The sequence below is a fragment of the Emys orbicularis genome, chromosome 4 (genome assembly GCF_028017835.1).
Source record: "Emys orbicularis isolate rEmyOrb1 chromosome 4, rEmyOrb1.hap1, whole genome shotgun sequence".
NCBI lineage: Eukaryota > Metazoa > Chordata > Testudines > Emydidae > Emys > Emys orbicularis.
In genome coordinates this window covers 7,314,327-7,336,614 of record NC_088686.1, presented here as the reverse complement: position 1 = coordinate 7,336,614, position 22,288 = coordinate 7,314,327, and the positions used below count along the sequence as shown (strand labels likewise).

At 49.2% G+C, this 22,288-nt stretch overlaps 1 protein-coding gene across 1 annotated transcript in view; it reads left to right on the top strand.

Annotated features, from left to right (window-relative positions):
• Nucleotides 1–11,629: 11,629 nt before the first annotated feature.
• The window catches only part of SOS2 (SOS Ras/Rho guanine nucleotide exchange factor 2), a 93,626-nt gene continuing 82,967 nt past the window's right edge, over nucleotides 11,630–22,288 (top strand). The window contains exon 1 of the mRNA XM_065402381.1: nucleotides 11,630–11,716. Coding sequence (XP_065258453.1) covers nucleotides 11,630–11,716 — 87 coding nt within the window. The remainder of the gene's footprint in view (nucleotides 11,717–22,288) is intronic.

Here is a 22,288-nt window from a genome sequence, read left to right as displayed (position 1 = left end):
CAAGAACTGATGTCCACTGCAAATACACCTGCTTGATGATGATTCCCCACTTACAATTACATTTCAAGACCTATCTTTTAGCCAGTTTTTAATCCATTTAATGTGTACCATGTTAATTTTATATTGTTGTCATTTTTTAATCAGAATGTCATGCAGCACCAAGTCAGACGCCATACAGAGATCAGTATATTAAATCAACACTACTACCTTTATCAACCAAATTTGTAATTGCATCGAAAAGAGATATCAAGTTAGTTTGACAGAGTCTATTTTGAATAAACCCCTGTTGATTGGCATGTATTACATTACTCTCCTTAAATTCTTTATTAATCAAGTCCTGTATCAGCTGCTCCATTATCTTGCCTGGGATCGATGTCAGGCTGACAGGCCTATAATTACCCCCATCATCCTGTTTACCCTTTTAAAAATTGGTACATTAGCTTTCTTCCAGTCTCCTGGAATTTCCCCGGTGCTCCAAGACTTATTGAAAATCAACAATAGCAGTCCAGCAAGTGCCTGTCAGCTCTTCTAAAACTCTTGGATGTTATCTGGCCCTGCTGATTTTAAAATGTTTAACTTTAGTAGCTTCTGTTTAACATCCTCTAGAGATACTAGTGGAATGTAATGAGTGTTATCACCACATGATGAGACTATATCGTCTGCTGCTGTGCCCATCACCCAGGATAAAGTATCCAGACTGCTGTGGTCAGCTGCTCCCAGTGTAGACTACTGACACTTTGCCATAGTTTTGGCAGCAATGAAAGGGAGGTACCAATTGCCAGGGGTGCTCTCCTAAAGTTATGTGGGTCCAAAGGAGCAGAAGAAACTGTATATGTGCGGGCTTGTCTATACATGGAAATTGACCAAAATAGTTATTCCACAATAGCTCCCCATGTGGACACAGTTATTTTGCGATGAGTGGGGGTTTTTTCTGATTCAGGGTGTGGTTACAATGGGGGAGGGAGGGGAGTTTAATCCAAAAGTTTTTGATGCATGTCAGGTAGCTCACTCCAACACCATGCACACAGAACATCTGATGCATTTTCAATTTGCAGTGTGTGAACATACTGCAGCGGTGCTGCAAACAGAGGTTGTGGTGTTCTTGGGGTGGGTGTGCATCTTGGGGATGTTTTTGCTGTGAATTGTGGGAAACCAGGCAGGGTTTTTTTTTTTCTTTTTTTCTTTTCAGTCCCTGTTTCCACCATCTCTGTCCCATACTTTTCCCTTCAGGGTGAGCTTGTGCCGTTTTTGAATTGCTGTTGGCCAGCATGGACCCAGCTGCTCTGCAGCCCTATGGTGATGAGTGTGAATAAACGCAAACTGCTTGGGCTATATTACAGTAGTCAAAGCTGGATGAATTTGACACTGGTCTTCCCCCGGCACACCACTGACCAGACGATGTGGACTGTGCAGAAGCAGGAAAATATCCTATGCCAGCAGCTGCAGCTCCTGCTTTAGCACGGGAACACTGTGATGCGGTGGCAGCCAGAGGAAGAGGAGGGTGCTGAGCTGTTGGAACAAGAGGACCAGTTCCAGGATCACCTACACAGCATTCAGCACCGATTCTGGACCCAGGAAACCAAGTGGTGGGAGAGGATTGTTGTGCAGACATGGGCCGACCAGCAGTGGCAAGAGAACTTCAGGACAGGGAGGGTTACCTTTTTTGAGGTCTGTGCAGAACTGACGCTGGAGCTGTAGTGACAGTGTATCAACGTGCAGTGCCCCCTACCGATGTTCTTAGTGTCCATGAGTTGGGGGCTGGTAAGAAGGCAATAAGCAGATTTCGTTCAGGCAGAAGATACTTATCTACTTGTCTGACTATATGTAGAGTGAGTACTGTACACTTCACAGCGACCACCTATTTACAGTCTGAGCAACATGCTAATCAAGTGGTTGCAAAGTCTCTCCTGGGGTTAACCTGTTTGCAGGTGAAGACAATGGATCGTTGGAACTATAGCTGGGGGTGCAGAGAGACACCCAGTTAGCCTTTGCCGAGGGAATGAGTCGCCAGCTGGCCTGTTTTATGAATGAAGGATCATAGCCAATCTGGCTCTGGGTGAGCTGACCTTTGAGACATGGGAATGTTTTGTTAGTTAAATCTCGGCTTTAGAAAGCATGTTGTGATTTTATTCTATGTGTAACCATTTGTTTCCATTAATTCTACTTGTTTCTTCTCAAATCTGTTCTTTATTTAATAAACGTCTTGGTTTTACTATAAACATATTGAAGTGCTGGGTGTTATGCAGAGCTGTGATCTAAGGTGTACTGCAGTGGTTCCCAAACTTGTTCCGCCGCTTATTCAGGGAAAGCTCCTGGCGGGCCGGGCTGGTTTGTTTACCTGCCGCGTCCGCAGGTTCGGTTGATCGCGGCTCCCACTGGCCGCAGTTCGCTGCTGCTGGCCAATGGGAGCTGCTGGAAGCGGTGGCCAGTACGTCCCTCGGCCCACGCCACATCCAGCAGCTCCCATTGACCTGGAGCAGCGAACTGCGGCCACTGGGAGCCGCGATCGGCCGAACCTGCGGACGCGGCAGGTAAACAAACCAGCCCAGCCTGCCAGGGGCTTTCCCTGAACAAGCGGCGGAACAAGTTTGGGAACCACTGGTGTATTGGTAAGCTGGGGTGTGCTGTCCTTTGGGAGCAGAGGATCTGTGAATTCTGTGAGTGTCCAGTAGATTTGGAGCTGGGTGCTCCAGGGGGATGCTTGGAGGACTCGGGGGTTGAGTATGCCTATCACTAACCTGTACAGCGAGCAGGGCCTGCGGAGTAGGCAGGCAGTGCTTATGTTGCCAGGGGCTGATGGAGCAGGAAACTGACCCATAACAGGCATACACCAAGTTTCCTCACACTAAGGGTTGGTGGTATTGGTGCCTCTCAACTGCAGGTACTCCTGGGAAGATTCACAGGGGGGTGCTCAGAGTTACAGGGAAGGCACATGTGTGATTTCCCTCTGGCTCTTCTTGTCCACATGGGTTCTGGAGTTGAGTGCTGCTACTCAAAACTGTCAGGGGTGTTGTGGGTCTCAAAAGAGCAGGGCTCCCAGTGCCAGAGGTCTCCGTGCTCATTTTGAAAAGGGAACGCTCTCAAGGAGCACTGCTGCAGGAGTACGGCGGGGAGGTCCCAGTACCCGGTATTGTCCAGGGGCTGAAGGATGTGGCTGGGTCACAGATTATGGTGCTGCAGAGCCTGTTGGCTGAGCAAGAGCATGTTGTGAAGGAGAGCATTCACGTGCAGCATAGCGTCCAGGGCAGCCTCTGAATCGCCCCGTCTTTTTTTTCCATGCTCTCTGTGGCTATGTTCTTGGCCACAGCCACAACTTCCTGAGACAGCTGCATTTCTTCCTCCCTCTGGATGCTCATGTACAACCTCCGCTTCTCAGCTGGCCTGTGTGGGACTCTACCATGAGTTCTGCAAACATCTTGTCCCGGGTCTTCCTTTTTCACCCCCTCGGGTTGTCCAGTCAGTCAGCAGTAGATAGAGGCCCTAGCCTTGACAGTCTGGTGGTTGCAGCTGCTGTGGGAGTAGGGGGGAAAAAACCCTGTTGCTTATTGTTCATATCCCATGATAGCTTCTTTTACTACGTCTATGATTTTACCTCCCTGGGACTCTTCTCGTTCTTAGGGGACCCTCAGAGATGGTGCATATGTATTCTCTCTGCTCTAGATGCACAGAGATGGTGGAGTGCTGTGCTGGAAGCTCTGGCTTTTGTAGGTGACAAATCTGAGGAACTGTCACAGATTGAAGTATCACTAGAGGAGGTTTTGGAATTAATTGATAAACTCAACATTAACAAGTCACCGGGACCAGATGGCATTCACCCAAGAGTTCTGAAAGAACTCAAATGTGAAGTTGCGGAACTATTAACTAAGGTTTGTAACCTGTCCTTTAAATCGGCTTCGGTACCCAATGACTGGAAGTTAGCTAATGTAACGCCAATATTTAAAAAGGGCTCTAGGGGTGATCCCGGCAATTACAGACCGGTAAGTCTAACGTCGGTACCGGGCAAATTAGTTGAAACAATAGTAAAGAACAAAATTGTCAGACACATAGAAAAACATAAACTCTTGAGCAATAGTCAACATGGTTTCTGTAAAGGGAAATCGTGTCTTACTAATCTATTAGAGTTCTTTGAAGGGGTCAACAAACATGTGGACAAGGGGGATCCGGTGGACATAGTGTACTTAGATTTCCAGAAAGCCTTTGACAAGGTCCCTCACCAAAGGCTCTTACGTAAATTAAGCTGTCATGGGATAAAAGGGAAGGTCCTTTCATGGATTGAGAACTGGTTAAAGGACAGGGAACAAAGGGTAGGAATTAATGGTAAATTCTCAGAATGGAGAGGGGTAACTAGTGGTGTTCCCCAAGGGTCAGTCCTAGGACCTATCCTATTCAATTTATTCATAAATGATCTGGAGAAAGGGGTAAACAGTGAGGTGGCAAAGTTTGCAGATGATACTAAACTACTCAAGATAGTTAAGACCAAAGCAGATTGTGAAGAACTTCAAAAAGATCTCACAAAACTAAGTGATTGGGCAACAAAATGGCAAATGAAATTTAATGTGGATAAATGTAAAGTAATGCACATTGGAAAAAATAACCCCAACTATACATACAACATGATGGGGGCTAATTTAGCTACAACGAGTCAGGAAAAAGATCTTGGCGTCATCGTGGATAGTTCTCTAAAGATGTCCACGCAGTGTGCAGAGGCGGTCAAAAAAGCAAACAGGATGTTAGGAATCATTAAAAAGGGGATAGAGAATAAGACTGAGAATATATTATTGCCCTTATATAAATCCATGGTTCGCCCACATCTCGAATACTGTGTACAGATGTGATCTCCTCACCTCAAAAAAGATATTCTAGCACTAGAAAAGGTTCAGAAAAGAGCAACTAAAATGATTAAGGGTTTAGAGAGGGTCCCATATGAGGAAAGATTAAAGAGGCTAGGACTCTTCAGTTTGGAAAAGAGAAGACTAAGGGGGGACATGATAGAGGTATATAAAATCATGAGTGATGTTGAGAAAGTGGATAAGGAAAAGTTATTTACTTATTCCCATAATACAAGAACTAGGGGTCACCAAAAGAAATTAATAGGCAGCAGGTTTAAAACAAATAAAAGGAAGTTCTTCTTCACGCAGCGCACAGTCAACTTGTGGAACTCCTTACCTGAGGAGGTTGTGAAGGCTAGGACTATAACAATGTTTAAAAGGGGACTGGATAAATTCATGGTGGCTAAGTCCATAAATGGCTATTAGCCAGGATGGGTAAGAATGGTGTCCCTAGCCTCTGTTCGTCAGAGGATGGAGATGGATGGCAGGAGAGAGATCACTTGATCATTGCCTGTTAGGTTCACTCCCTCTGGGGCACCTGGCATTGGCCACTGTCGGTAGACAGATACTGGGCTAGATGGACCTTTGGTCTGACCCAGTACGGCCTTTCTTATGTTCTTATGTTCTTATGAGAGCACAAGAGACATAACAGGCAGGCAGGAGAAAAGGTGAGAGGGGATAATAGAAAGTAGCAGGAGCTGCAGTGAGAGAGAGGAGGAGGAGCCTCTTATGTGCCTCTCTAGCACCCACAGGAGCCTGGACTGATTAACACTAGCTTCTCAGGGAGCTTCCTGTTTCCTGCTGCTTCCTTGAACCCACTTGAGGAGAACAGGCAGTGAACTGAAGTAGTAGGAGCCATTTAGGCCCTTAAGACGGGGATATCTTCCCTCACTCAGGCCCTGCTACCAGCCTGCTTATTTGTCCCCTTCAATTGAGTGTTGAGAGCCACTATAGCTGGCACAGAACAGCAGTCATGAGTGAAAGAAGAAAATGCCCCTCTGGGGCAGCATTCGGAAAAAGAAAGAAAGCAAAGGAAGCTTTTCTATCTAAGCAGGAAGGAGCTCTCCTGACATACATAGACACAAATGTTCACGGTGAGCCTTCCGGCCCCAGTGAGGATGTGAGTGGTGAGGAGATGCCTGATCTTCCCGTTAGTCAGAGTGCAGGTGAACTGGCAGCTACTGCAGCATCCATATCTCCATCTCAAATGGATGTAACCATGCACATTCCTGAAGAAAAGTGTAGATCAGAGAAGAGTGTGGTAAAGGCACAAGAAACAGCTGCTGCTGAGTTTAGTTCCTTAAGTCTAGATGATCCACGACTGCGGACCCACTTGAGCAGTAGCCTGAGGGACTTCCCTGTACTGCATGGGCCACAGCTAGTGAAAAACTTCATGTTCCCCAAAGACAATGAAAATAGAAGTTTCCATCCAACATATTACTGGCGTGAAATCCCCAATGGTGACAAAGTGGCGAGGCCATGGCTTATGTACTCAAAACCCCAGAATGCTGCATACTGTTTTTGTTGCAAACTCTTCCAATCCAATGTTCCAGCCACATTGGGTTCTACAGGAACAAAGGACTGGAAAAATCTGGCTAGAAATCTGACATGCCATGAGAAGGCAGAAAATCACCAGCGAGCATTCCATAGGTGGAAAGAGCTTGAGATGAGACTAAGGTTAAAGGCCACCATAGATGATCAGCATCACGAGAAGATTGCATCAGAGTCTCTTTACTGGCAAAATGTTCTGAAAAGGCTCACTGCCATTGTGAGAATGCTTGCTACCCAAAACCTAGCACTGCGTGGCACTTCAGATCAGCTGTATGTGCCAAACAATGGAAACTTCCTTAAAATTGTGGAGCTGATGGCTGAGTTTGATGCTGTACTCCAGGAGCATCGAAGAAGAGTCACCACCCCCAAGAAATGTACACACACCACTACCTTGGAAAAACAATTCAAAATGAGATCATACAGTTACTGGCAACAAATGTCAAACAGAAGATTGTGGCAGATCTGAAGTCAGCAAGATATTACTCTGTTATTCTGGACTGCACACCTGACATCAGCCATATGGAACAAATGACTTTAATGGTGCGTTTTGTAACAACAGAACCTAGTGAAAATGTCCCTGCAATGGTGACTGTCAGAGAGCATTTTCTAGAATTTATTGACATTGATGATACTACAGGAGCTGGTATGACAAATGTGCTTCTTAAAAAGCTGGAAGATACGGGAATTGCGATAGCTGACATGAGAGGTCAGGGCTACGATAATGGTGCCAACATGAGAGGAAAGAACAGAGGAGTGCAGACACAGATCCGAGAGTTAAACTCTCGAGCTTTTTTTGTCCCATGCAGTTCTCGTTCATTGAACTTGGTGGTCAGTGAGGCAGCATCAGCTTCTAGTGAGGCTGCTGAATTTTTTAATGTAATTCAAAGCATCTATGTATTTTTCTCTGCATCAACTCATCGATGGCAAATTTTGAAGCAACATCTGGGAACATCCTCTCTGACACTGAAACCACTGAGTGCCACACAATGGGAAAGTCGAGTGGAGGCGATAAAGCCTATCAAACACCAAACTGGGAAGATAGATAATGCCGTATTTGCCATTATGGAGGATAATGCTATGACAGGAACTGTTTGTGGGAGAACAGTGGCAGAGGGAAATGGAATCTCCAGAAACATACATAACTTCAAATTTCTGTGTGGCTTAGTGTTGTGGCATGACATACTGTTTGAAATAAATGTTGTAAGCATGAGACACCAAGGTGTTGACCTTGATATATCTGGAACAATGGAACAACTGGACAAAGCAAAGTCATACCGGTCAGTTGAGGGATTCAAAATGTTGTGAAGAGTGCACAGAAGTTGGCAGAGGAACTTCACACTGAAGCTATTTTCCCACCCATTCAAGAATACAAGAGTCACAGAAGAAGATAACATTTGGATTACGATTCAGGGGATAATCCCATAAGAGACCCCAAACAACAATTCAAAGTTGAATTCTTTAACCAGGTGCTAGATTGTGCAATACAGTCAGTTGAAGAACGTTTCATGCAGCTCAAGGAACACAGCAGTATATTTGGGATGTTGTATGATATTCCAAAACTCCTCACTATACCTGAAGAAGACCTACACCAGCAATGCAGGGCACTAGAGACAGTGTTGACACATGATGACATGCGCGATATTGATGCAAGTGATTTAGGTGATGAACTGAAAGCCCTTTCAAGATGCATTTCAGCAGGATCAACTCCAAAGGCTGTTCTGGAATATACGTGCACAAATAAGATGACCACCCTCTTTCCAAATGCTTTTGTTGCTCTGCGCATACTTCTAACACTTCCTGTAACAGTTGCCAGTGGAGAACGCAGCTTCTCCAAGCTGAAGTTAATAAAAACATATCTACGCTCCACAATGACACAGGAGAGGCTGGTCGGCCTTGCAACCATCTCAATAAAGCATGAGCTGGCACAGACTGTGGACCTTCAGGAAGCAGTTCAAATCTTTGCAACCAAGAAGGCACGGAAAGCACCACTTTGATTATTCAAACAGATAAAAATGCCAGTGTTTACTATGCAGACAAGAAAAGTTACATTTGCTGTTCAGGCGTTTGAAAGTTAAGTGTTACTTAAAATTTTTGAACAAGGCATTTTAAGTTGTTAGTTCTCCTTTATTGGGGTAGGTAGCAGAGCAGTACCATGAGAGGAGTAGAACAGGAAGAAGGCAGAATTGAGACCTTTCAAAGTTTTGGCCCAAGCGAGGGGGCATGGGGGCCTCAGGTGCCAAAATGTTGTGAGATGGCCCTGGGAATAGGGGCAGGGAGGCGGCGGAGTTGGGGCGGGGACTTTGGGGAAGGAGTTGGAATGGGGGCAGGGCAGGGGTGGGAAGAGGTGGGGCAGGGGTGGGGCCTCATGTAAGGGGTGGAGTGGGGGCGGGGCAGGGAGGCGGAGGAGGGGTCGAGCACCCAGGGGAAAGCGGGGAAGTCGGCACCTATGTTTGCACAAATATTATTAGAATCAGCTGCGGGGACAGGGTAGAAATTGTGGCTGGGCCATGCTGGCGGTTGCCATTTTGAGATGGCAAAAGTGGGGAGAAGGGGTTTGCCGGTCAGGATAGATGAGGTAAGGGGAAAGGATAGTAGGCATGTGGGCAAGTGCTCTCCATGCCGTGGTCCTTTGAGTGGTCGCTAGCCGTGGCTTTAGCATGTCACGGAGGCTGATTGTGCAGGCAGAGCAGCTGCCATTTTAAATTAAATAATTGTAAGGCTAGGTACTTGCATGCCCATGTTCCATCAAGGGTAGGGTGACCAGACAGCAAATGTGAAAAATCGGGACAGGGGGTGGGGGATAATAGGAGCCTATATAAGAAAAAGACCCAAAAATATGGATTGTCCCTATAAAATCGGGACATCTGATCACCCTAATCCAGGGGATCTGACTCATCAGTCTTGGCTTGGGTTTCTAGCTGGGACTCAGGCTCAGCCGATGCAGGGCAGGAATCAGGGTGCGTTGCAGTAGGGCATGACTGGGACTGACTTTCCAGCTAAGGGTTACTGGGTTCAGACATGCGCTGATCGTCAGAGCCCTGAGTGCATGGGACCCCAGTAACGAGCAAGCGTTGCGGGAATACGGAATCGGTCAACCCTACGCTCGGCTGATGCAGCAACTCATGGTGTTGGATGCCATCAGGTGGTCGAGGGACATCTACATAGAACACATCACTGGACATCAGCAATACCAGGAGAGATGAGCTGAAGTGCGGATGAGAAGCATAGTCAGGAAACAGACAAATTTATTAGAGCATAAGCTTTCGTGGGCTACAACCCACTGGGTTGTAGCCCACGAAAGCTTATGCTCTAATAAATTTGTTAGTCTCTAAGGTGCCACAAGTACTCCTGTTATAGTCAGGAAAGTAACTGAAATACTTCCCCGATGGATTGTATTTTCTAATGGACAACTTACTCTAAATCAGTGGTTCCCAAACTGGGGTTCTCAAAATGTTACAGGGGGTTCTCAGGAAAAAATTCCCTAATGGAGGACAGAGCTGTCCTTAGGGACCCCGGGCAGCACGGGGCCAGCAGCCCGGAGACCCTGGACTTCCAAGAGCTAAGCAGATCAAAGCAAGCATATCTATCACACTGAGACAAAAAGGAGTCCAGTGGCACTTTAAAGACTAACAGATTTATTCGGGCATAAGCTTTCATGGGTAAAAAAACTCACTTCTTCTGCCCAAATAAATCTGTTAGTCTTTAAGGTGCCACCGGACTCCTTGTTGTTTTTGTGGATACAGACTAAGGCTACCTCCTGATACTTATCTCACTGAGGAGATTTAAACTTCAAGACTCCTTATAAGAAATGGAAAGGGAGGTAGATATTTTTTGCTGTTTTAAAATGAAATAGGCAGCTAGTATTGTTTTTAAAATGATTATGAAGAACAAGTTTAAGCTTTGTTGTAACGTGCGTTGTTTGCCTGGACTGCTCAAGACCTGAATGCTTGTGTAGGAGGAACTCTTTGAGTTGGCTTCTTAAATACCTTCATGCTGTTTCACATCTGATACTCCTTGATGAAACATAGGAGCCTTGTCTTATAACAGGCTTATTCAAAGTGATACAGGCTACGAAAGTGAGATCTTGGAAGAGTGTTGCCGTTTTCATAACGTAATAAAAATACTGTCATGATAAATAACAATTAATAAATAGTGTATAATAAGCATGTCATAAAAAACAAATTTTATATTTCCAAGATCACTGCTTTTATAATTTATACTCAGGTAAAGGAGAAAATCCCTGGCAATATTCATGTTTAGGAGGGGGTTCGCGAGACTTGCCATTTTAGTGAAAGGGGTTCATAGGTTGTTAACGTTTGGGAACCACTGCCCTAAATTCTCACTTACTGAGGGACCAGCTACACTCATTGCTATATTTGCTTTCTACCACCAACTCTCCGTTGAACTTTTCATGAGTGATGTACCCGAGTGTCCGGATTCTAATATCTAAACTGTATCGTTAAATGTGGGTTATTGCTGCTGCTGTACTAATGTATCTGATGACTTTTAAAGCCAACTTTGTATGTGTGGACAATCTAAGCAGTCTACCCACATGTCCACACACTCTTGTCTTAACCCCGGTATTACATGGTCGTTTACCATTCGCTTTAATAAAACGTTTATCTCGGGGAAGAAGAGCCTGGACTGGATTTTACGGACGGGGGGGGCTGCTTGTGAGAGGTTTTGTGACTGGACAGACCGGGCCGGGCTCTCTCTGCACACACAGGCAGCTGCTCCGGCGCTGCCCGGCGCGGTCCCTAGGGGGCGCGGTTGTCCCTCTGATGGGGGCGGGGCGCCGTGCGCCTGCGCAGTGCCGCGCCGGAGGGAGGTGCGGCGTGAGACGGCCGCGGCCCACACCGAGCTCGCGCAAGTGGCCGGGCCGAGGCCGGCAGCGCCCCCCCCCCCCGCCTCCCGCACCCGGCCGGGAGCCCAGCCCCGGCCCCTCCGGATGTGATCGCTGGCCGGGCGGGGGGAGAGCGCCGCCCCCTGCCTGCGCAGCGCCCAGCGCGGCCTGCGGAGCCCGGCGCGCATGAGGAGCGGCCAGCGCCGGCCGGGCCGAGCCGAGGGCAAGCGGGGGCCGCCTCCTGGCCCAGGCCGGCCTGTCCCTGCCGCGCGGCGCCGCCCCATGCCCCGGGCGCTGTAGCCGGGGCCGCGCGCTGCGTTCCGGGGGCGGCAGGCCGGGCGGGCCCGGCGCGGAGCGGCGAGCCGGGCCCCACAGCCCCCGATGCGGGGGAGCGGCCGCCGGGGCCATGCAGCCGCCGCCGCAGCCCTACGAGTTCTTCAGCGAGGAGAACGGCCCCAAATGGCGGGGGCTCTTCGTGCCCGCGCTGCGCAAGGTCAGTCCGGCCGCCGGCTCCGGCGGGGGGTGTGTGTGTGTGTGACGGGCCCGGGGGGGGCTCGGCTCGGGCCTCCGCTACCCCCCCGCGCACTTACACCCCCCGCCCACGTCTCCTGTGCATCCTCATCCCTCATCTCCATCCCCTGTGCACCCCCCTCACCTCATCCCCTGTGCGTCCTCCTCACCTCATCCTCGCTACATCCCTCACCTCATCCCCTGTGCACCTCCAACCTCCGCTACCCCCCGCGCACTTACACCCCCCGCCCACGTCTCCTGTGCATCCTCCTCACCTCATCCTCGCTACACCCCTCATCTCATCCCTCATCTCCATCCCCTGTGCACCCCCCTCATCTCCTGTGCGTCCTCCTCACCTCATCCTCGCTACATCCCTCACCTCATCCCCTGTGCACCTCCAACCTCCGCTACCCCCCGCGCACTTACACCCCCCCGCCCACGTCTCCTGTGCGTCCTCCTCACCTCATCCTCGCTACACCCCTCATCTCATCCCTCATCTCCATCCCCTGTGCACCCCCCTCATCTCCTGTGCGTCCTCCTCACCTCATCCTCGCTACATCCCTCACCTCATCCCCTGTGCACCTCCAACCTCCGCTACCCCCCGCGCACTTACACCCCCCGCCCACGTCTCCTGTGCGTCCTCCTCACCTCATCCTCGCTACACCCCTCATCTCATCCCTCATCTCCATCCCCTGTGCACCCCCCTCACCCCCGCTACCCCCCTCACCTCATCCCCTGTGCGTCCTCCTCACCTCATCCTCGCTACATCCCTCACCTCATCCCCTGTGCACCTCCAACCTCCGCTACCCCCCGCGCACTTACACCCCCCCGCCCACGTCTCCTGTGCGTCCTCCTCACCTCATCCTCGCTACATCCCTCATCTCATCCCTCATCTCCATCCCCTGTGCACCCCCCTCATCTCCTGTGCGTCCTCCTCACCTCATCCTCGCTACATCCCTCACCTCATCCCCTGTGCACCTCCAACCTCCGCTACCCCCCGCGCACTTACACCCCCCGCCCACGTCTCCTGTGCATCCTCCTCACCTCATCCTCGCTACACCCCTCATCTCATCCCTCATCTCCATCCCCTGTGCACCCCCCTCACCCCCGCTACCCCCCTCACCTCATCCCCTGTGCGTCCTCCTCACCTCATCCTCGCTACATCCCTCACCTCATCCCCTGTGCACCTCCAACCTCCGCTACCCCCCGCGCACTTACACCCCCCCGCCCACGTCTCCTGTGCGTCCTCCTCACCTCATCCTCGCTACACCCCTCATCTCATCCCTCATCTCCATCCCCTGTGCACCCCCCTCATCTCCTGTGCGTCCTCCTCACCTCATCCTCGCTACATCCCTCACCTCATCCCCTGTGCACCTCCAACCTCCGCTACCCCCCGCGCACTTACACCCCCCCGCCCACGTCTCCTGTGCATCCTCCTCACCTCATCCTCGCTACACCCCTCATCTCATCCCTCATCTCCATCCCCTGTGCACCCCCCTCATCTCCTGTGCGTCCTCCTCACCTCATCCTCGCTACATCCCTCACCTCATCCCCTGTGCACCTCCAACCTCCGCTACCCCCCGCGCACTTACACCCCCCGCCCACGTCTCCTGTGCATCCTCATCCCTCATCTCCATCCCCTGTGCACCCCCCTCACCTCATCCCCTGTGCGTCCTCCTCACCTCATCCTCGCTACATCCCTCACCTCATCCCCTGTGCACCTCCAACCTCCGCTACCCCCCGCGCACTTACACCCCCCCGCCCACGTCTCCTGTGCGTCCTCCTCACCTCATCCTCGCTACACCCCTCATCTCATCCCTCATCTCCATCCCCTGTGCACCCCCCTCATCTCCTGTGCGTCCTCCTCACCTCATTCTCGCTACATCCCTCACCTCATCCCCTGTGCACCTCCAACCTCCGCTACCCCCCGCGCACTTACACCCCCCCGCCCACGTCTCCTGTGCATCCTCCTCACCTCATCCTCGCTACACCCCTCATCTCATCCCTCATCTCCATCCCCTGTGCACCCCCCTCATCTCCTGTGCATCCTCCTCACCTCATCCTCGCTACACCCCTCATCTCATCCCTCATCTCCATCCCCTGTGCACCCCCCTCATCTCCTGTGCGTCCTCCTCACCTCATCCTCGCTACATCCCTCACCTCATCCCCTGTGCACCTCCAACCTCCGCTACCCCCCGCGCACTTACACCCCCCCGCCCACGTCTCCTGTGCGTCCTCCTCACCTCATCCTCGCTACACCCCTCATCTCATCCCTCATCTCCATCCCCTGTGCACCCCCCTCATCTCCTGTGCGTCCTCCTCACCTCATCCTCGCTACATCCCTCACCTCATCCCCTGTGCACCTCCAACCTCCGCTACCCCCCGCGCACTTACACCCCCCCGCCCACGTCTCCTGTGCATCCTCCTCACCTCATCCTCGCTACACCCCTCATCTCATCCCTCATCTCCATCCCCTGTGCACCCCCCTCATCTCCTGTGCGTCCTCCTCACCTCATCCTCGCTACATCCCTCACCTCATCCCCTGTGCACCTCCAACCTCCGCTACCCCCCGCGCACTTACACCCCCCCGCCCACGTCTCCTGTGCGTCCTCCTCACCTCATCCTCGCTACACCCCTCATCTCATCCCTCATCTCCATCCCCTGTGCACCCCCCTCATCTCCTGTGCGTCCTCCTCACCTCATCCTCGCTACATCCCTCACCTCATCCCCTGTGCACCTCCAACCTCCGCTACCCCCCGCGCACTTACACCACCCGCCCACGTCTCCTGTGCGTCCTCCTCACCTCATCCTCGCTACACCCCTCATCTCATCCCTCATCTCCATCCCCTGTGCACCCCCCTCATCTCCTGTGCGTCCTCCTCACCTCATCCTCGCTACATCCCTCACCTCATCCCCTGTGCACCTCCAACCTCCGCTACCCCCCGCGCACTTACACCCCCCGCCCACGTCTCCTGTGCGTCCTCCTCACCTCATCCTCGCTACATCCCTCACCTCATCCCCTGTGCACCTCCAACCTCCGCTACTCCCCGCGCACTTACACCCCCCGCCCACGTCTCCTGTGCATCCTCCTCATCTCATCCCTCTTCTCCATCCCCTGTGCACCCCCCTCACCTCATCCCCGCTACCCCCCCTCACCTCATCCCCTGTGCACTTCCAACCTCCGCTACCCCCCGCGCCCTTACACCCCCCCGCCCACGTCTCCTGTACCCCCCTCACCTCATCTCCTGTGCATCCTCCTCACCTCATCCTCGCTACACCCCTCACCTCATCCCTCATCTCCATCCCCTGTGCACCCCCCTCATCCCCGCTACCCCCCTCATCTCATCCCCTGTGCACCTCCAACCTCCGCTACCCCCCCCGCGCACTTACACCCCCCCGCCCATGTCTCCTGTGCATCCTCCTCATCTCATCCCTCATCTCCATCCCCTGTGCACCCCCCTCACCTCATCCCCGCTACCCCCCTCATCTCATCCCCTGTGCACCTCCAACCTCCACTACCCCCCGCGCACTTACACCCCCCGCCCACGTCTCCTGTACCCCCCATACCTCATCTCCTGTGCATCCTCCTCACCTCATCCCTCATCTCCATCCCCTGTGCACCCCCCTCATCCTCGCTACCCCCCCTCACCTCATCCCCTGTGCACTTCCAATCTCCGCTACTCCCCCGCGCACGTCTCCTGTACCCCCCTCACCTCATCTCCTGTGCATCCTCCTCACCTCATCCCCGCTACACCTCTCACCTCATCCCTCATCTCCGTCCCCTGTGCACTTCCAACCTCCGCTACCCCCCGCGCACTTACACCCCCCCACCCACGTCCCCCTCACCTCATCCTCTGTGCATCCTCCTCACCTCATCCCTCACCTCATCCCCGCTACCCCCCTCACCTCATCCCCTGTGCACCTCCAACCTCCGCTAGCCCCCGCGCGCACTTACATCCCCCCCGCCCAGGTCTCCTGTACCCCCCTCACCTCATCCTCTGTGCATCCTCCTCACCTCATCCCTCATCTCCATCCCCTGTGCACCTCCCTCATCCCCGCTACCCCCCTCATCTCCATCCCCTGTGCACCCCCCTCACCCCGGCTACCCCCCTCACCTCATCTCCTGTGCACCCCCCTCACCCCGGCTACACCCCTCACCTCATCCCCTGTGCACCTCCAACCTCCGCTACCCCCCCGCGCACTTACACCCCCCCGCCCACGTCTCCTGTGCATCCTCCTCATCTCATCCCTCTTCTCCATCCCCTGTGCACCCCCCTCACCTCATCCCCGCTACCCCCCTCACCTCATCCCCTGTGCACTTCCAACCTCCGCTACTCCCCGCGCACTTACACCCCCCCGCCCAGGTCTCCTGTACCCCCCTCACCTCACCCTCGCTACACCCCTCACCTCATCCCCTGTGCACCCCCTCACCTCATCCCTCATCTCCATCCCCTGTGCACTCCCCTCATCCCCGCTACCCCCCTCACCTCATCTCCTGTGCACCCCCCTCACCCCGGCTACACCCCTCACCTCATCCCCTGTGCATCCTCCTCACCTCATCCCTCATCTCCATCCCCTGTGTACCCCCCTCACCCCGGCTACCCCCCTCACCTCATCTCCTGTGCACCCCCCTCACCCCGGCTACACCCCTCACCTCATCCCCTGTGCATCCTCCTCACCTCATCCCTCATCTCCATCCTCTGTGCACCCCCCTCACTCCGGCCACCCCCCTCACCTCATCCCCGCTACCTCCCTCATCTCATCCCCTGTGCACTTCCAACCTCCGCTACCCCCTGTGTGCACTACCCCCCCACCTACGTCTCCTGTACCCCCTCACCTCACCCTCGCTACACCCCTCACCTCATCCCCTGTGCACCCCCTCACCTCATCCCTCATTTCCATCCCCTCTACCCCCCTCACCTCATCCCCTGTGCATCCCCCTCACCTCATCCCCTGTGCACCCTCATCCACGCTAAACCCTTCACCTCCTCCCCTGTGTACCCTATCCCCACTGCAGCCATCAAAACCTCCTCTGTGCACCTCCGTCTCCTCTAACGCATCCCTTCTGAACCCCCCACCATGTCTATATCACTTATTGCAGCCACACCCCTTTGCACCTCCTCCCACTACGTTCCCTCCCCCTAATCCCTGGTGCAGCCCCCCTATGTCCCTGTCCCCTCATCTCCCTCCCTAGTGTACCCCCCACCTACCGGCCCTCCACTTATTATACATCCAACCATCCCCTGTACACCCCACCACCACATCCACACCCACCCATTCCCTATGTGCACACCAGCCAGCCAACTGCTATACATCCCCCATCTACCCTGCTATGCATGTCTACCCATCTCCTATATATCCTCCACCACATATGCATCTACCTATCCACTATATACTCCCACTCCCTATACTCCCCCCCCCCGCCTACCCAGCCCTGTGCATGCAATCCAGCCATCCTTGAGACACCCGGTCCACCTACTGAGCCTACATTCTATCCACCCCCTATGCCCACAGCCTTCTCCTTCTAATGCCCCTGTCCCCACCATACATTCCCCAGCTCCATGATGCAGACTGATAGGTTCAATAATGTGCTCAACAGACTGTCATAGTAGGGGCTTCCATTACAAAACTGTCTCCTTCCTGCCCCACAGACCTCAGCGATCCAATACGTTTCCTAAAGCCGCTGTCCCCATTTTACATCTAGTGCCTCTTTGTGTAAAAGACGCTGTTGGGTACTGCTGTGTGCATGCTAGACATTGACTGACCTAGGCAGGAGCATTCTGCCCCTGTGCTCCTCCCCACAGCACACTCTTGATTTTGGCTGCTGTGCTCATCCATGGGAGACTCCTAACTGTGCTACTGAGTTGTCTCCAAAACACCTTGTGTGAGCAGGCAGCCCACACATACACTATAATACCCTCCCAAAACAGGCTGTTATGAACAGCTGTCTATGAGATTCTGATTGTTCTACTGAGCTGCCCCTCACCTACCTATCTCCTTCCTCCCAAAGCCAGACTACTTTACAGAACTGTGTGAAAGCCTGTTAAAGGGTACATCCTGTACCCCAATACCCTTCCCAAATCAGGCTTTTTCACTGACTGTCTTACTAGTGTCTCTAACATGCCCTGATTCAGATGGTCCTCCCCTACAAAAAAAAGCTGTTGTGTATATATATATTTGAGAAGGAAACAGCTGCTCCTGGCTATATAGATTGTGTATGTTTGTGAGAAACAACTGCCCCAAGTGCGTAAATGGGAGAGAAGCTGTGTATGGGAAACTGCTTTAATTGTAAGTTTCTTGGGGAGGGGTCTGTCATTGGGATAGAAGTTTGTGTAGTGGCTAGCACAATGGGGTCCTGGTCTAGGATTGGCATCCCTAGGCACTACCATACAAATAATGAATCCCAATAATTAGAGAGATGCTAGTATGAGTTTCTTTTTTCCAAAAGCAGTTTTAAGAGTGACAGCAGATCGGTAGACTATGTAAATGTGGGATACACACCCTTCGCCTCTTGTGTATATCTGGGGTGGTGTTTCCCGTTATCAAAGGCCACTGAACTCAGCTAAATGCTCCTGTGACTGACCTAAAAAGAGCGCCTTGTCTGCAGTAAGAATCCTGGATGCTTTGCTCTTCGCCCCTGAATTTCCTCTTTGGGTCAGTCAGAAGTTTGGAGCGTGCCACACTGTCCAGCTTCCACCCCCAGATGCTTGCCAGGGGTTTAAAGCATGCAGCATCTCTCCATGCATGTTGTTCTTTCTGTATCTCTCCAGTTTCAGGGTTACACTTAAAGATGATAAACCTCTATCCCTGCCCCCTGGATGAAAATGACTTATGGTGTAGCTTTACCAGTTTGATCCAAACGGATAGGATGTATTTTAATTTCAAATTTCATTAAGTTGAAATTTTCTTCTTGGGATCCTAAAACAAAAAATATTGATACATTCTCTAGTCGGTTAATGCTATTGTTGCCAATTTACTGCTATAGACTTGGTTTTGTTATGAGGAAACAGAACTGGTATTTGAATTTCTCTAAAAGAGAGAGAATATGGGTGATTTTTTTGTAAAAAATTCTTAGCTGCTTATGGAGATCTCCCCCCGCCCCCCTCCGGGGAAAGTTCCTTGTCCGGAGTACCCACCCTTAATATGAAGCAATCCTATTGTAATGTGCATTTGTTTAATAAGCATGAAATGTCAATGAGTCAAAGTAAAATTGTATCAGTGTTCCAATTATTGTAATCCCAGACAGGATATTAAGGGGCAATGTCAGGTTTAAAACCACAGCAATGAAGGTGTTTAAAACAGAAAATTTTAAAACTGTAATGTGTCACTGTGCTGTTTACACATTGAACTTATTTCACTTTGGACTATGAAAACAGACAGCTTAGTAGTTCTGCCGGGCTTGGGTTCCAAATACTTAAAGGGAAGTGTTTTTTTTTTTTTTTTTTTTTAAAGCTTCCACTGAAACTAAATGCAAATGCATTAAAACATTTGTTGGTCCCAAAAGAAGCTGTCAAGGGGGGATAAAAATTGATAATTTAGAAAAAATCAAAACCTGGATTTATTTATGTAAAGACATTTTTCTTAAAAATATTTCTGTTTAAAATTTGAAATTCTGACTATGTTAAGGCCTAAATCTATTAATAAATAATTTAAATTAAAAAAAAAAAAGGTATGTATTTGCTGTTGGAGTTTTAAAGACAGTCACACCACTGAACTGGTGGAAGTCCCTGGCTAATCACATGGAACCAGAGTTTACTGAAGTGCTAAGCCAACTTTTGACAGCACTAGCCTCTTCGGCAAGTGTAGAGAGAATATTTTCTTCATTTCAGTTTATTGATCAAGTTCATATCAATTACTAGTTCATTCAAAGTTGAAAAAGCAGGAAAGCTTGTTTTTCTCTTCCCATCTATGAATAAAAATAAGCTGAGAAAGAGATCTTAGATCTTTTAGAACTAGTAGGATATTGTGACCAGAAACAGCCAGTAAAATTCACTAGCAAAAGATATTTTCTTTGCTTAATATATCAGTTAGTTTTAAATGCAAAATATGTTTTGATAAAAAATTTTCTTATGTATCAGCACATTTAAAGTAGTTTTATTTAAACAATTTAAAATATTTTGTGCATTTTATTTGAATTCCAATTTCCATCCACATGCAGCTTGACACAAATCATAAATAAAAAATTATCTAGGAAATAAATGTTCACCATTTTCTAACATAAACAAATGTTAAAAATCAAGATTTGAATAAATGTGTGTTAAATTATATAATTGTTTAAATGTATAGAGAGGTAGTGTAGCAAACAGTACAAAATTATATCTACCAATGAGTATCTACCTTTCTTTAGAAAAATAATTGACGTACAAATGGAAAACAAGATTAAAATAAAAGATTTAAATAAAGGTTTCCAGCATGCTGATTTCAGTTATAACAATCTTAAGTATTACTTTGAATAAGTAAAACATTTAAAAGAGAAGTGTGTTCTTTTTTTAAGTTGGCAAGGCTCTTTATGTTTAGTAAAAGATACTTTAAAAAAAAACACCCTGCTAAATCTAGAGCTAAATTTGACCACAATGTCACTTTAAATAGTTTTTGAAGCTCCCACACCAGCAGTTCTATTAGGCAAGACAAAGGAGTGGCTTTTATAGGACTTGATTAATAAAGAATAAAAGGAGGGCAATATAAATAATGCCAATCAATGGGACTTTATGGGAAATGGATGATGTCAAAGTAACTTGTAATCTTTTTTTATAAGTTTGATTGGTAAAGGTAATAGAGTTAATGTAATATACTTAGACTTCTGTAAGGCATTTGGCTTTTTACTGCATGGCAATTTTATATTTTTTAATTTTTAATCAAAATAACATGGCACACATTAAATGGATTTAAAGTTGGCTGAATCTCAAAATATAATTGTAAATGGGGAATCATCATGGAATAGGTGTGTTTCTAGTGGGGTTCTTTCTGCAGGGATTGCTTCTTGACTCTATACTATTTAACATTTAATTTTATTAATGACCTGGGCATAAAATCATCACTGATAAAGTTTGCACATGACAGAAAAATTGGGAGAGTGGTAAATAACGAAGAGGACAAGGCACTGATACAGAGTGAGCTGGATCACTCGATAAACTGGGTGCAAGTATACATTATGTGTTTTAATATAGCTAAATGTAAATGTATATATCTCGAAACAAAGAATGTAGGACATACTTATAGGCTGGGGGACTCTATCCTGGGAAGTAGTGACTGAAAAAGATTTGGGGATTGTGGTGGACAATCAGCTGTTTGTGAGCTCCCAGTGTGATACTCTGGCAAAAGGGCTAATTACTAAGTATCAGAGGGGTAGCTGTGTTAGTCTGCATCCACAATTGGGCTACTGTAGTTCTTGCGCGCGCATAAACGGGACTCTCCAGTAGAAGTAGAGAGGTTATGTTACCTCTGTATTTGGCACTGGTGCGATCGCTGCTGGAATCCTGTGTCCAGTTCTGGTGCCCACAATTCAAGAAGGATGTTGATAAATTGGAGAGGATTCAGCAAAGGGCCATGAGAATGATGAAAGGATTAAAAAACATGTCTTATAGTGATTGAGTTCCTTGAGTCTGTTTAGCCTAACAAAGTGAAGATTAAAGGGTGATTGAGAACAGTCTGTAAGTACTTACATGGGGAACAATATTTAATAATGGGCTTTTCAATCTAGCAGAAAAAGGATCCAATGGCTGGAAGTTGAAGCTACACAAATTCAGACTGAAAATAAGGTTTAAATTTGTAACAGTGAGAGTAATTAACCGTTGGAACAACGTACCAAGGGGTGTGGTAGATTCTCCATCCCCGACAAATTTTAAATTGAGAATGGATGTTTTTCTAAAAGATCTGCTCGAGGAGTTATTCTGGGGAAGTGCTATATAAGAGGTCAGACCTGATGATCATAATGGTCCCTTCAGGCCTTGGAATCTATGAATGATCCTATGTATTTCAAAGTCTCCTCTCTATGACCTTTGTAAGGAAGGTGTCTAGTTAAGAAACACACTCAAAAACTAAGGTCCAAGTCCTCTAAGTGAATTTGCTGGTGTTCATCACTATGACTGAGCAGAGCCCCCATTCCTACTGATAGTCAACCCTTTATAGAATGAAATGTTGCAGTACTGAGATTATTTTCCAAGTTATCAGTGCTTTGATATAACATCAATTAACATTTTAGGCTGTGATTTTCAAAGGAGACTGTTGGAGTTAGGTACCTAAATCTCATTGACTTTCAGTGACAGTTGGGTGCATAACTCAGGCCCCTCTGCAAATCCCATTATTAATGCATTTATAATAAATGCATTGTAGTATAAAGCTGTTTGGAGCTGTAGTTGAAAACTCCCATTGATACTGAATTTCTTTTTAAAATATTATCAGGAATCTATTTCTTTTCTGATATTCACAGCAAGCTTCCTAACTAGAGCCTTAACTGCAACCAAAATGGAACCAGATTGCTGGCACTTAAAATAAAAAGATCGTAAAGCAGTTTTTAAACTAAGGGCTGGGGGAAAAGCTGACAGGTGCAGAGGAG